At 39.7% G+C, this 14624-nt stretch overlaps 1 protein-coding gene across 3 annotated transcripts in view; it reads left to right on the top strand.

Annotated features, from left to right (window-relative positions):
* Positions 1 to 14624, top strand: part of NT5C2 (5'-nucleotidase, cytosolic II) — a 134816-nt gene that overhangs the window by 45353 nt on the left and 74839 nt on the right. For all 3 annotated transcript variants that reach the window (XM_032423218.1, XM_032423219.1, XM_032423216.1), the window contains exon 2: positions 13496 to 13620. In XM_032423218.1, coding sequence (XP_032279109.1) covers positions 13520 to 13620 — 101 coding nt within the window. In that variant the 5' untranslated portion in view covers positions 13496 to 13519. The remainder of the gene's footprint in view (positions 1 to 13495; positions 13621 to 14624) is intronic.

The raw sequence follows: 14624 nt of genomic DNA, 5'->3' as shown, positions 1-14624 counted from the left end.
CCCTCGGAGCGCGGCCCTTCGTCTCCTCAGAGCCAGCCTCGCGTGCCCCCCCCCCCCCGCTTTTCTCACGCCGGTGGCAGCCCCCATCCCTGCTCAGGCGGACCCCTCTTAGGTCTGCTTATTTTTTCCGGCCGACGCCGGCTTCCTCCCGTCGGCACCGGAGGCCAGCCTTTCCGCCCCTCTTCAAGGGCCTCATCCCCTGCGCGTTCCGGGTGGCCCCCAGGGAACTAGCGGACCGCCGTAGTAGGAGGCGAGGTTGACAGCGTTTTCGCCAGAGCCGCAGGAAATTGCCAGCTTGATAGCCCACATGCCCGTTATGTCGTTTGCAACACTTCCTGGAAAGCTCACATCGAATCGCAAGCAGCCACAAAAACCATGCTCGTTATTTCCAAACGGCTCCCAAGTCAGGCGTCAGCTGTCTGGCGGCGGCCCCTTCCTTTTTTTTCTGGGGACCCCTGAAGCTGGTGAAAGCCGAGGGGTAGATGCAGATCTGAGGCCTGAACCATTAGTTGTAAGCATAACGTTTGGAGGTTTTGACGCCAGTAGGCCTCACCTTTTAAAAGTAGTAGGTAGAGCTTGGTGTCATTTGTTGTTTTCCCCTGCTGTGGGCTTTAGGGCCATTATGTTTGAGGGATGTATTGTAAAGTACAGTGCTCTGCAGTGACTAGTCACCTTTATAGGGTTGTGTGCGTGCGTGCGCCCATGCGTGTCCGGGTGCAGACAGGTTCTTGATTGAACTGTACTTGTTTTGTAGTGTCCGCGCACTGTTCATTTTGCCTCTTAAGACAGCGGATGCAAATTCTAACTGTAACCTGAAAGGAAGAATGTTGAAACAGTGCCGTTTACCATGGAAGCTTAATGTGATTGAGGTCTTTTTAGACACTTTTTTTCCTTTATTTTATTTTATTTTAGTAGGCTTCACGCCCAACGTGGGGCTCCCAACTCACAACCCTGAGATCAAGAGTCGCATGCTCTACCACTGAGCCAGCTAGGAGCCCCTACTGGCACACTTTTCAACAGTGGTTAGAATTTATCCAGATGAAGATGTTCAGGCCTGTAGAAGTTAAGTTCAGTAAGACTCAGCTAGTTAGTAATTAACGAACTCTACATGATGGGCTGATGCTAGCACACACAGACTTTATTTCTGAAATGCATTTCTTTTGCAATATAAACCACTACAATTTCAGCTCTTATAGGTTGTTGCTGCATTTACTCTCATTAACCTAGAATTTAGATTTTAGAATTTAGTAATCAGTGTAAAATGAGAAGGTTGAAGGAGATGTTCTGCAAAGTTTCTTTCAGTTCTTTTTTTTTGAAAATTTTATTTATTTATTTGTCAGAGAGCACACAAGCAGGGGGAACAGCAGGCAGAGCGAGAAGCAGACTCCCCGCTGAGCAAGAAGCCCGATGGAGGGAGGGCTGGATCCCAGGACTCTGGAATCATGATCTGAGCGGAAGGCAGACGTTTAAGGGACTAAGCCACCCAGGCGCCTGGGTTTCTTTCAGTTCTAAGATTAGATTCCATTCTATGAAAATTTACAATTAGCTATAAGTTTCCGAAACTTTATAGTTGTAGGAAGATTTTATATAGAGAGATATTTACTAATGGTATCTGCAAGCCTTACTGCTGACATCAGGTGTATCTTCCTGAAGCAAGCCAAATTACAGTGGAATGTTAAGAGGAGGGATGTTCATTCATCTTTCTCTAGGCTGTTCTTGCTGTTTTATGGGAGAAAGAAAGCACTTAAGACATGTTTAGTTTTTTTTTTTAATAAATCTTTTCATTGCTTAGCTCTCTTAACAAAAAGCTTAACTCAATGAAATAGCAAAAGAAGAAGAAACAAACCCCAACTTTATCATACTATTTATGACTATGTTCTTTTCCAATTCCTATTTAAACATAGTTTTTATGTAGTTTTAATTGCTATGTACATATTTTAAATTTTCATTTACCCACTTTCTGGGATGTCCATGTATCTGAAGAATTTATCTACTTTTCATTTGTAGAGGCTTTATAACATGCTTTAAGACCCAGTAGTCAACAGTGCCTGGCATACAGGCTCTCAGTAAATTTTTGTTGAAGGAAATAGTATTTTGCGCCACTTAAACGACATCTCTGAACACAAAATGTTAAATATCACAGGGCATATGTTCAGTGACATTTGAGCAATAAAGGCAGTCAATACTTTGAGCCAGGAGATAGCATCACATATGTTTGAGGATGTGGTTTTTGGAGTTTGGGTTTGAGACCTAGCTTGCAACTTACCATCCATGCAACGTTGGAGAACGTGGAGGGCCTCACTTGGTTTCTCTCACCACAAAAGGGAAAATAGAACAAATTTCACAAGGTTATGTGGATTAAATGGGATAATTCCATTGAAGCGATATTGGCATACATTAAATTCTCTATAAATGTTAACTCTTACTGTTTTTTGCTCAAAGTGGGGACATTACTACATGTTGGTGGGATCAGAAAAACATAAGAGATGGTGACATGAGAGTAAGAAGATGAAAAAGTAGTTATATTGAGGGTTTAATGAATAGGTTGCTCTCACTAAAAGTATGTGATAGAGTAATAGTTTGAGATAAAGCTAGAGACAGAATTTCTGGTAAGCTGTTTACAAGATAGGCTATGTGGATTTCTTGAAGATAGAGTACAATTAATGAAATAAGATAATCTTTTTTTTAAAGGTTTTATTTGAGAGAGATAGCAAGAGAGAGCATGAGCGAGAGTTGGGGAGAGGGAAGAGCAGGCTCCCCACTGAGCAGGGAACCCGACATAGGGCTCTATCCCAAGACCCCGGGATCATGATCTGAGTTGAAGGCAGATGCTTAACCCACTGAGCCACCCAGGTGCCCCCAGATAACTTTTTTTAATGAGTGGTTGGTGTTTGTTTTGTTTTTTAGGTTCAGACCTAAAAAAGTTTTTTGCTTTAAAGATTTATTTATTTTAGAAAAATGTGTGAGTGGGGGGAGGGGCAGAGGGAGAGGGTGAGAGAGAATCTTGAGCAGACTCCCTCCTGAGTGGGTAGCCCAACACACGGCTCAATCTCATGACCCTGAGATCATGACCTGAAACCAAGGGTCAGATGCTCAATGGACTGAGCCACCCAGATGCCCCCAAAAGTTCTTTAAGGAAGTTGATTGCAAATTGTTATGGATTACTAAATTTCTTGTGATTTGACACAGTAAATCTTATATGACTTTTTATTTGAAATTTGATTGTGTTCTATGATTGGTTACCAGAGTTTGCAGTGGCTGTTTGTTTGTTCATTTTTTTTTCAAGGTTTTATTTATTTCTTAGAGTGTGTGCATGCACACAAAAGCAGGGGGGAGGGGCAGAGGGAGAAGCAGACTCCCCGCTGAACAGGGAGCCCGTTGTGGGGCTCGATCCCGGGACCCTGGGATCATGACCTGAGCTGAAGGCAGACACTTAACTGATGGAGCCATCCAGGCGTCTCTGGTTCTTTCTTAAATGGAAAACAAGTTTAGCAACAAGACAATAGAAACCAATAAAAATAGCAAAATTGCCAGCAGAGCAGCAAAACTGCTCTCTTTTTAGGTGGAATACAGAATCAGAAGGATTAAATTGACTTGGAGAGTGTTGAATTATTTGTTCCTACCTTTTGTGTGTATCTTTTTTTTTTTTAAAGTAGGCTCCACACCCAGCTTGGAGCCCAACGTGGGGCTTGAACTCAAAACCCTGAGATCAAGACCTGAGCCGAGATCAAGAGTCCGACACTTAACCGACTGAGCCACCCAGGCGCCCCTAGTACATACACTCTTATTTAGTACATTATACATACGATTTTGCAACATTTTTTTTTGTTGAACATTTTTTAAAAGATTTTATTAATTTATTAGAGAGCGAGCGAGCAAGAGAGAGCATGGGGGAGGAGGGACAGAGGGAGAGGCAGACTTTCGAGGAGCCCAACACAGGGCTTAATCCCAGGACCCTGAGATCATGACCTGAGCCAAAGGCAGGTGCTTAACTGACTGAGCCACCCAGGCACCCCTACAGTTTTTTTTAAAGATTTATTTATTTGAGAGAGTGTAAGTGGGGGGGGAGGGGCAGAGGGAGAGAGAACCCTCAAGCACATTCCCTGCTGAGCGCGAAGCCCAACTCAGGGCTCAATCCCAGGACCCTGAGATGATGACCTGAGAGTCAGGTGTTTAACTGACTGAGCCACCTAGGCACCCCAACATTGTTTATAGTATGTGTCCATGTTGATAGATAAGTCTTTAGTTCATTCATTTTAATTGCTCTAGTGTTGCATTATATGAATAAACGTTTGCTTATGGATTTTTAGGTGTTTCTGATTTTTTTGCTATTGAAACAAACATTCTTGGATTGTCATGTTGTTTACATGTGTGAGAGAATTCTTAGCTTAGGAAAATCTTAGATTGTAGAGCATGAAGATCTTCCACCTCTATTAGATAATTTCAAATTATTTTCCAAAATACTGATTAATCAACAGCAGGTTGTGAGTGTTCCTATTTTGCAATATCCTTACAAACACTAATATTGTCTAGACTTCTAAATTTTAAAACAAAATCAAATTTCATTTTAATTTGCTTTTCCCTGATCATAAGTGAGGTTGAGCTTCTTCGTTTATTATAAGATTTCCTTTTCTGTAAATTGCTGTTTATAGACTTGTGTTGGCTTGTTTGCTTTTCCATTATTAGTACATAGCTCTCTTTATTTACTAATCCTCTTATTTATGGTGTAGCAAATATCTTCTCAATGTTTAGTCTCTCGTGCAGAAGTTTTACATTTTTATTTCAACTATTTGCAAAATTTCAATACAAAAAAGCGCAATAATAGTTCAATGAATTTACCTTTCATCTGGATTCACCAGTTAACATTGCTACATTTATCTTTCATTTATACATTTTTTTCCTGCACCATTTAAAAGTAAGTTGCAGACATCATGACACTTCATTCCTCCAAAGATCTACTTGAATATCCTAAAAACAAAGATGTCCTACAAAACTACATGTTTAACATGGAGGTAACATTGTTATCTAATATCTGGTGCATATTAAAAGTTTCACATTTGCCCTCAATAATGACCTTTTTTTTTTTTAAGTAGGCTGGAGGAGGAGCTCAGTGCAGGGCTTGAACTGACCACCCTGAGATCATGAGTCAGACGCTTAACTGACTGAGCCACCCAGCTCCCCCCCACCCCCAGGATGAACTTTATAGTTATTCTCCAGTCTAACCCTTGATCCTGGATCTGGTCAAAAATCATGAATTGCATTTAGTTGCCATGTCCCTGTAATTACTTTTGATCTGCCGCAGGTCCAGCTTTTTGTTTGGTTTCATAATATTGATATATTTGAAGAGCCCAGGCTAGTTGTTTTGTGGAACAAAAGTGTAATAAAAGTTATGTGAATGTAGTCTCTTTCAAATTATCTTGTACTATCCTCACCCTTCTTGTGATGACATGAGATGATAAAAATGTCTACATGATGAGATGAAGTGAAGTGAATGACATAGGCATTGTGACTATCGACCTTCTGACTGTATGGCAGAAGGAGGATCATCTGCTTCTGGGGACTGCAATTGACCATGGGTAACTGAAACCATGGGAAGGGAAACCACAGATTGGGCGGGGGTGTGGGGTGGGGGTGGGCTACTGTTCTACATTGTGCAGAGGCTGCAAGTGTTAGAATATTGTAGGCTCTAGCATTATAAATAATAATTTATTAAGCACTATGTATCAGCCATTGTTCTTAGCACCTTGCACTTATCAATGTATTGAATCCTTGTTCCAACTCTGACCATTTTGGAGTGAAGAAACTGAAGTTAGTGTGTAATTTGCTCAGTCATAGAGCTCATTAGTGTTGGAGCCAGGTTTTGAACCCAGGCAGTGTGGCTCTAGAATCTACGCTCTTCATCACAAGTATAATTCTATGACCTTGGTCAAATTATTTAACTTCAATACGCTGTTTTCTTCTTTGTATAACAAGGATAATAGCACCTAACTCACATGGTTGTGAGAAGTTGGATAAAATCCATATAGTGCTTAAAATAATATATGAAAAAGGTGAACACTTAGTAAATGTTAACTGTTAAATTAGTGTTATTAAGGCATTGAACTTACACATATCTCTGAATTTTTATCAAATAAGCAGACTAATCCATAAACGTGAATTTATAAACCAAAAAGTGGAAATACTGTGATTATTTCTGACTTTCTGTTTTTATTATTTTTTTTTTATTTTGTGAGAGGAAAGATAATAGGTAAAACAAAGTTGAATGGTGAGCCAGGAACTCATCAGTAAATGAATTAGTTCATTTTGAAATCAGATTTTTTTTTACCTCCTTTTTAAAAGAATATTCAAGAATCATTCCTGAAGGTGCAAAGTATTTTATATTGGCTGATTGTAAAAACTGTTAGGCTTTGTTACCTTTATGTTTTTGAAAGACCATAGTTAATTATAGCAATATTTTGAAGAAATAGATGGCATAATACATATCCTCAAGCCCGTTAATTTAAAATGTTTTCTTTACATACTTGTTCTTTGTGTCAATGACCATGTTATTGTTGAAGGTCTTGTATTACTCAAAACATTCAGTTAGAAGCAACCTTCATATGCTGATGCAGAACAAATATATAGCATTCTGTGTGATAGGGCTGAGGTAACAATTCTAGGAGTAGCAGCAGTAGAATGTTGAGGAGAACATAACAGAATTCAGGTCTCGGGGCGCCTGGGTGGCTCAGTCGTTAAGCGTCTGCCTTCGGCTCAGGTCATGATCCCAGAGTCCTGGGATCGAGTCCCATATCGGGCTCCCTGCTCGGCGGGAAGCCCGCTTCTCCCTCTCCCACTCCCCCTGCTTGTGTTCCTGCTCTCGCTATCTCTCTGTCAAATAAATAAATAAAATCTTTAAAAGAAAAAAGAATTCAGGTCTCTTTCGTAGATATTTAGGAACTTTAGGAGCATATGAAATAAATTTGTATTTTCCAGTTAGTTTCAGACTAGAGATTGGAGCATGTTATTGCTTGAAGAAAAACAAATTGTCAAGGCAACAGGTACTGCATTTCTCACTTGACAAGATCGTTTCTCAGTTTTGTTATTTTCCATCAGAGAACAAGGAACCTTTTGTTCCAAGGCCTGATGTCGAAATGTTAGCAAAATATTACGTTAATCAAGCCAAGAATCTTGTGTTTCTGAACCAAAAGTAAGATTTCACAAAGACTCATTTAGAGCATTAAAAGGAACTTGTGCAATATTCTTGCATTTTCAGGCTTACACAAGAATTAGCTTCTAAAAAGCAGAGACCTCCAAGTGTAGAGGTTTAGGAGTTCTATTTGTTTGTGCCTGTCTGAATCAAGTCTATTGTTAAAGGAACTGGGGTTACAGCAGCAAACAAAATAAGTCTCACCCTTGTGGAACTTAACGTTTTAGAGAAAGGGTCTGACTCTAACTGTCAAAATATATCATGTCTGGAAGTGTTAATGTGCAAAAAAAAGAAAAATAAAGCAGGGTAACAGGATAGCAAATAATATGTGTGGATGGGTAAGTGTGAGTTTATTAGTTGGAATTTGTTAGCTGTCTATCACTTGGTGTGGAAAGTATGAATGTTGGCCTTTTACAGGAATGTATATAGTCCAACTCAGGGCAAATGATAGAACTGTGAATGAAACTAATGGGATGAAAAATGAACAAAAAACTGTCATGAACTATTCAAAAGGCAAGAGGGTAATGAAACATTTAACACAGTTTACATACAGCAGTTTTAAGGAGTCTCCCTTTTGGGGAAAATTGACTACTACATCTTGAAATACTTTATGTGATTATTTTCTTCCATGTATTACTTTTATGATTAGAAGGAACAAAAGTTACAGAAATACTTTCAAAGCTATAGTTTGTTTCAAAGTGCTGTTCTTTGAATTAGAGATGACACTATTGTCGGGAAGCAAGAATTTTCTCTGTCCTTCAAAGTCCTGGCTGGACTAAGAATCATATTGACATGAGACAGATTAACAGGAGAAAATCAAATTTAATAGCATACATAGGGGGAATCTGTACAGACATGGAAATTCCAGAGACAGGCAACATGATGCTTGTGTGAGCTGAGGAGAGGGGTAGGGGTCTGAGGATACAAAGGGCAGAAAGACCCTTAGCAGGAAGGTGAGAGGAAATGGTTGGAAAACAAAGATTGCCTTATGTAGGTAAGTGTCTTGGGTAGGGGAATCTCTGTTAATAGCTCTCTTCTTGGTACAAGCAGGCAGATGAGGGGGAGGTAAAGAGCTTTTCCTGAATCTGCTGGGTTTTGACTGCTTTTAATTCAAAATAATGTTCATGCCAAAGTGACCATCTTGGGGCAGCCAGCCCTTGGCCCCTGTGCTATTAACTACAGATACTATGATTTAGATTTTCAGCAGTATTGTTAGATGAATTAATTTAAACCTGGATCTGACTTCCCTTGTTTTCTAGGGAATGTATTTGTAGTTTGTTTGTGGTCATGTTACAGAGGGGACCCTAAGCCACACATATTGTTAAAAATAACTGACCACTATACTTTCTTGGTTTTACTTGCTCATTGGTCAAGGAATAGGGTTATCAAGGGCTATGTGTAAAATGTGCCTACTTCCCAAACAGATGCCCACAGTGTAGACTTATCAAGGGTTATAGTAGGGAAGAAGCCTCTCCCTTACTGTCAGCACCAGCTGGTAAAGTTGACTGTACATATGTGCATTTTCCTTTTGGTAGAAATGGTCCACAGTACTAACTGGTAAGGCTTATCGTATAGTCAGTATTATCAGTATTTTTCTGGTTCAGCATACCGTATAGTTCATATATAACCTGTGTTAATTATGTAGATTGTACATTTAAAACTGTTACCAAGTTGTTACAAGGTCATATGAATTATTTTGTAAGTATCCTTTGTATCACAACAAAGGAAATGTTTTTATTTTTTTTAAAAATTATTTGAAAGAGAGCGAGAGAGTGCTCTCAAGTGAGGGGAGGGGCAGTGGGAGAGGGAAAAGCAGACTCCTGCTGAGCAGGGAGCTCCATGCCAGGGCCCTATCCCAGGACCCTGGAATCATGACCTGAGCCCAAGGCAGACGCTTAACCGACTGAGCCACCCAGGTAGCCCACAAAGGAAACGTTTTTATTTACTTTATTTATTTATTTTAAAAAAAATTTTTTTTTTTTTTTGAGAGAGAATGAGATAGCGAACGAGAAGCAGACTCCTAACATGGGACTCAGTCCCAGGCCCCTGGGATCATGACCTGAGCCGAAGACAAACGCTTAAGTAACTGAGCCACCCAGGCGCCTGGAAATGTTTTTAAAAAGTCAGCTGTAATAAAGTAATTTTATTACTTTACACACGTGTGCACACACATACACAAACACAGTGTGCTTACATAGTTCAGCACCAGGCCCTACAAATGGAGGATGTAGCTTTAACTCTTCTTTTTCTGTAAACTAGCTTAATATGTGTAATATGCAACTAAGGTTGTATTTATGAAGATTAGAATAAATTTCAAGTTGGTGAGAAAATTTGAAGAAACCATTCAAGATTATCCTTATCATTCAAGTTTCAGAGCAGTGTTCTTAGAATGGTTGATTATAAAACTTAGCAATGTCAAGTTTTATATTTCAAACAGAATAAATTCCAGTGAAGTTTATTTTTTTTATTTTTATTTTTTAAAAGATTTTATTTATTTATTTGACACAGAGAGACACAGTGAGAGAGGGAACACCAGCAGGGGGGAGTGGGAGAAGGAGAAGCAGGCCTCCCGCGGGAGCCCGATGCGGGGTTTGATCCCAGGTGGGATCATGACCTGAGCCGAAGGCAGACGCCCATTGACTGAGCCACCCAGGCACCCTTCCAGTGAAGGATAGTAAAACGCTGAGAGTTCATATTTATGTACTGTTATCATTACCCTATTATTATATTGACATACTTATTCCATTGAAAAATGAATATTTGATTCAATATGCAATATAAAACACTTTGCCAGATAGACTTGTGCTACATAATGTGTTTAAGTGCTACTCCTTATATATATATTTTTTTTGAGATTTATTTGAGAGAGAGAGAGAGAGCATGAGTGGGGGGAGGGGCAGATGGAGGGGGAGAAGCCGACTCCTGCTGAGCAGGGAGCCCAAAGCGGGGCTTAATCCCAGGATTCTGGGATCATGACCTGAGCCGAAGGCAGATGCTTAGCTGACTGAGCCACCCAGGTGCCCCTTAAGTGCGGCTCCTTTCTAAGTGAATTACTGATGTGACCTGAAACATTTAAAATGGTTTTGCTAACCAGGTTTATCCTGCAGTTTCAGTTACTCCGTGCTTCCTGTTTTTAGCAGTTGCCTGGAGCTGTTGGGGCAACTGGTTTCCCTTTCTGGGTGGGGAGGGTGACGTTAGTGGTGAAAGGAACAGAGTATGTTTTGCCTCTGATATATTTTTAAAGCGTGAAACTACAGTATTTCAAATGCTTGGAAGTTCATTTCACTTGTTACTCTTCAGGCTGTATATTTTATGTTGAAACAAAGAATTTTCTAACTGTACCATATTGTTTGAAAGAAATTAAAATTTGAGCTTTTTATTCAGTATTAGTAATTGCTGTACCTTACTGAAAGAAACTACTCTTAAGCTTGACACTGTAAACAGGTGACAAATGAAATATTTACCTACTTAATAGAAATTTGTCTCTTTTTTTTTGGCCAGATGATAAAGCATCTACATCCTTACGTTTTGGGGGTTTTTTTTTAGATTTTACTTATTTTTTTAATTTATTGAGAGAGAGACAACGAGAGAGGGAACATAAGGAGGGGGAGTGGGAAAGGGAGAAGCAGGCTCCCCGCTGAGCAGGGAGCCCCATGCAGGGCTCGATCCCAGGACATGACCTGAGCCAAAGGCAGACGCTTAACGACTGAGCCACCCAGGCGCCCCATCTTTACTTTTAATATTACTATGAAAAATAGTTAAGCATTAGATAGATTGATTCTGTGGATAGAGTTCAAAAGTCTGTCATATAATGTTAAGATGTGTTAGGTAAGATCATAGTAAAATTGTCATGAGGAATTGTTTGAAGATGATTTAAGAAAATCTTACCCCCTTACTTTCACATAACTGTATAGACTTCATGGCAGGTTTTATCCCGTATTAGTGATAATCATTTATGTTTACATTTTAGATTTTTTTTTAAGATTTTATTTATTTACTAGAGAGGGAGAGTGTGTGCGCACAAGCAGAGGGAGGTGCAGAGGGAGAGGGAGAAGCAGACTCCCCATTGAGCAGGGAAGCCCAATGTGGGGCTCAATCCCAGGACCCTGAGATCATGACCTGAGCTGAAGGCAGAGGCTGAACAGACTGAGCCACCCAGGTGCCCCTAAAGTTTTATATTACCTTTGCTGAGAGTGTATAACTTGAATTTTTAAAATAAAATATATTTTGTTTAGTCCATGAATGACCTAAGAAACTGCTTTGAATTTTTCCTACAAATAATTTGAAGAAAGTAATAAAAAAGTTAAAATACATGGGGGAAATCTTTCTTGGCGTAATTACTACCTCTAATTTTTAAGGAAAGAAAAAAAAAAGCCTGACTTTTAAAAAAGTTTCACTGAGGTATAAATACATACAGTAGGGGCACCTGGGTGGCTCAGATGGCTGGGCATCTGCCATTGGCTCGAGTTAAGTCCCATTGTCCTGGGATTGAGTCCCACATCTGGCTCCAGGCTCAGTGGGGAGTCTGCTTCTCCCTCTCTCTCTGCCTCTCCCCGTGCTCGTGTTCTCTCTGTATCTCTCTGTCTCAAATAAATAAATAGAATCCTTAAAAAAAATTGTTAAGAAAATAAATACATACGATAAACTACACAAATTTAGAGTGTACAATAAGTCTTGACATGTATACACTCGTGAAACAGTCACCATAATTAAGATAATGAACATATCCCTCCCAAAAGTTTCCCTGGGTCCCTCTTTGCCTTACTGCTTACCCCTAGGCAACCACTGATCTTATTTCTGTCACTATAGATTAGTTTGCACTCTCTAGAATTTTATGTAAACAGGATCATAGAGTATGCGGTCTTGTTTTTCTGCTTTCACTCAGCATAATTTTGAGATTTATTCATGTTATCAGTAGTTCATTACTCTTTATTGCAAAGTAGTGTTCCATTGTATGGATGTACTACAGTTTACCCATTCACCTGTTCATAGACATTTGGGTTGTTTTTAGTTTATGGCTATGACAAACAAAGCTGCTATGAATATTTCTTTATAAGTCTTTATGTGAATATATGCTTTCATTTCTCTTGGATAATTTCTTAGGAGTAGGAGGGTTGGGGGGCGCCTGGGTGGCTCAGTTGGTTGAGCGACTGCCTTCGGCTCAGGTCATGATCCTGGAGTCCCTGGATCGAGTCCCGCATCGGGCTCCCTGCTCGGCAGGGGGTCTGCTTCTCCCGCTGACCCTCCCCCCTCTCATGTGCTCTCTCTCTCTCAAATAAATAAATAAAAAATCTTTAAAAAAAAAAAAAAAAGGAGTAGGAGGGTTGGGACATGAAGTAGATATGGGTTTAACTTTTAAAGAAATAGGAAACTTCCAAAGTGCTTGTACCATTTTTATAGTCTTATCAGCGGTGTATTAAAGTTCTAGTTGCTCTGTTTCTTCACCAAGTTTGTCATCGTCAGTCTTTTTAAAATTTTGAACATTCTAGGGGACACCTGGGCGGCTCAGTCATTAAGTGTCTGCCTTCGGCTAGGTCATGGTCCGAGGGTCCTGGGATCAAGTCTCGCATCCGGCTCCCTGCTCCTTGGGAAGCCTGCTTCTCCCTCTCCCATTCCCCTGCTTGTGTTCCCTCTCTCTCTGTCTCTGTCAAATAAATAAATAAAATAATCTTAAAATTTTAAACATTCTAACAAGCATGTAGTGGAATATTTTTTTTTTAATATTTAAAGATCTTATGTATTTATTTGAGCACAAGTAGGGGGAGCTGCAGGCAGAGGGAGAAGCAGACTCCCCACTGAGCAGGGAGCCTGATGTGGGGCTCAGTCCCAGGACCCTGGGATCATGACCTTAAGCGAAGGCAGATGCTTAACGACTAAGCCACCCCGGTGCCCCCATGTAGTAGAATCTTATTGTGGTGGTAATTTGCAAATGATGTTGAGCATCATTTCATGTACTTATTTACCATCTGTATATCTTTATTGATGAAACATCAGTTCAAATCTTTTGCATGTATATACATATATATATAATTTTTTTTTTTTTTGAGAGAGAGAGTGTTCAAATGTGAGGGGGTAGGTGCTGAGGGAGGAGAGAGAGAATCTTAAGCAGGCTCCTTGCTCAGCACAGAGCCTGATACAGGGCTCGATCTCATGACCCCGAGATCATGACCTGAGCTGAAATCAAGAGTCAGACACTTAACCAACTGAGCCACCTGGTGCCCCTAGAGTTTTTCTAATTAAAAAAAAAAAAATCATAACAGTAAATAGATACTAACCTTAAGCCGCTAAATTACTGATTTTCTTTTCTAGAATTCAGCATACAATTGAAATAAAATGACAACCTCCTGGAGTGATCGGTTACAGAATGCAGCCGATATGCCTGCTAACATGGATAAGCATGCCCTGAAAAAGTATCGGCGAGAAGCCTATCATCGGTAAGTATTCTGTCTCTTTAATCCTCAAAACATCTCTACAGCAACTCGTAATTACTCATTTGTTTCTAAGCTAGAGGAAAGAGGAAATACTTGGTATTTTATACTTACTCAATTTGTTTGTCTTTATGCTACATACATTTGGCTATGATGTAAGATATCAGTGGAAACAAGGGCCAGAATTATGCAATGAAGAGAGATCATCTAGTATACATCAGGTGTCGTAATTATATTTAATATGTCATAGCCTGAATGCTTCTGACTCATTTAGAATGATATTTCCTGGAAAATTTTAGACTGGTTCTGCACCCTACTTTCTTCATATGGTAGAGTGCAATCTGAAATAATAGAAACAGTAGGAAAAACAGCTTCAAGGATTTAAATTTTTAGATCATTTAAAACTTTTTTTTTCTTTTTTCTTATTGTGGTAAAATATACATAACATAAATTTGTCATCTTAACTGTTTTTAAGTGTATAGTTCAGTGGTAGTAAGTATATTCACACTGTTGTGTGCAGCCATCACCAGTATCCATCCCCATAACTTCATTTGGTACAATTGATACTATATCTATTAAACAGTAAGTCTCCGTTCTCCCCTCCTCCAGCCCCTGCCAACCAACCACCATTATACTGTCTGTCTTTATAATTTTGACTACTCTAAGTACTTCATATAAGTGGAATCATACAGTATTTGTCTTTTTGTGACAACCTTAGCATAATGTTCTCAAGGTTCATCCATGTTGTAGCATATTGCAGAATATCCTTTTAATGTAAAATTTGGGTTCTTGAATTCTTGCAGGAATTTGCTTTTGTTAGTTAAAAAAAATTTTTTTTTAAAGATTTTATTTATTTATTTGACAGAGGCAGCGAGAGAGGGAACACAAGCAGGGGGAGTGGGAGAGGGAGAAGCAGGCTTCCCGAGGAGCAGGGAGCCCGATGCGGGGCTTGATCCCAGGACCCTGGGATCATGACCTGAGCCAAAGACAGAGGCTTAACTGACTGAGCC

The sequence above is a fragment of the Phoca vitulina genome, unplaced genomic scaffold (genome assembly GCF_004348235.1).
Source record: "Phoca vitulina isolate PV1807 unplaced genomic scaffold, GSC_HSeal_1.0 scaffold28, whole genome shotgun sequence".
Lineage (NCBI taxonomy): Eukaryota > Metazoa > Chordata > Mammalia > Carnivora > Phocidae > Phoca > Phoca vitulina.
This window is presented reverse-complemented; position numbering and strand designations above follow the sequence as displayed.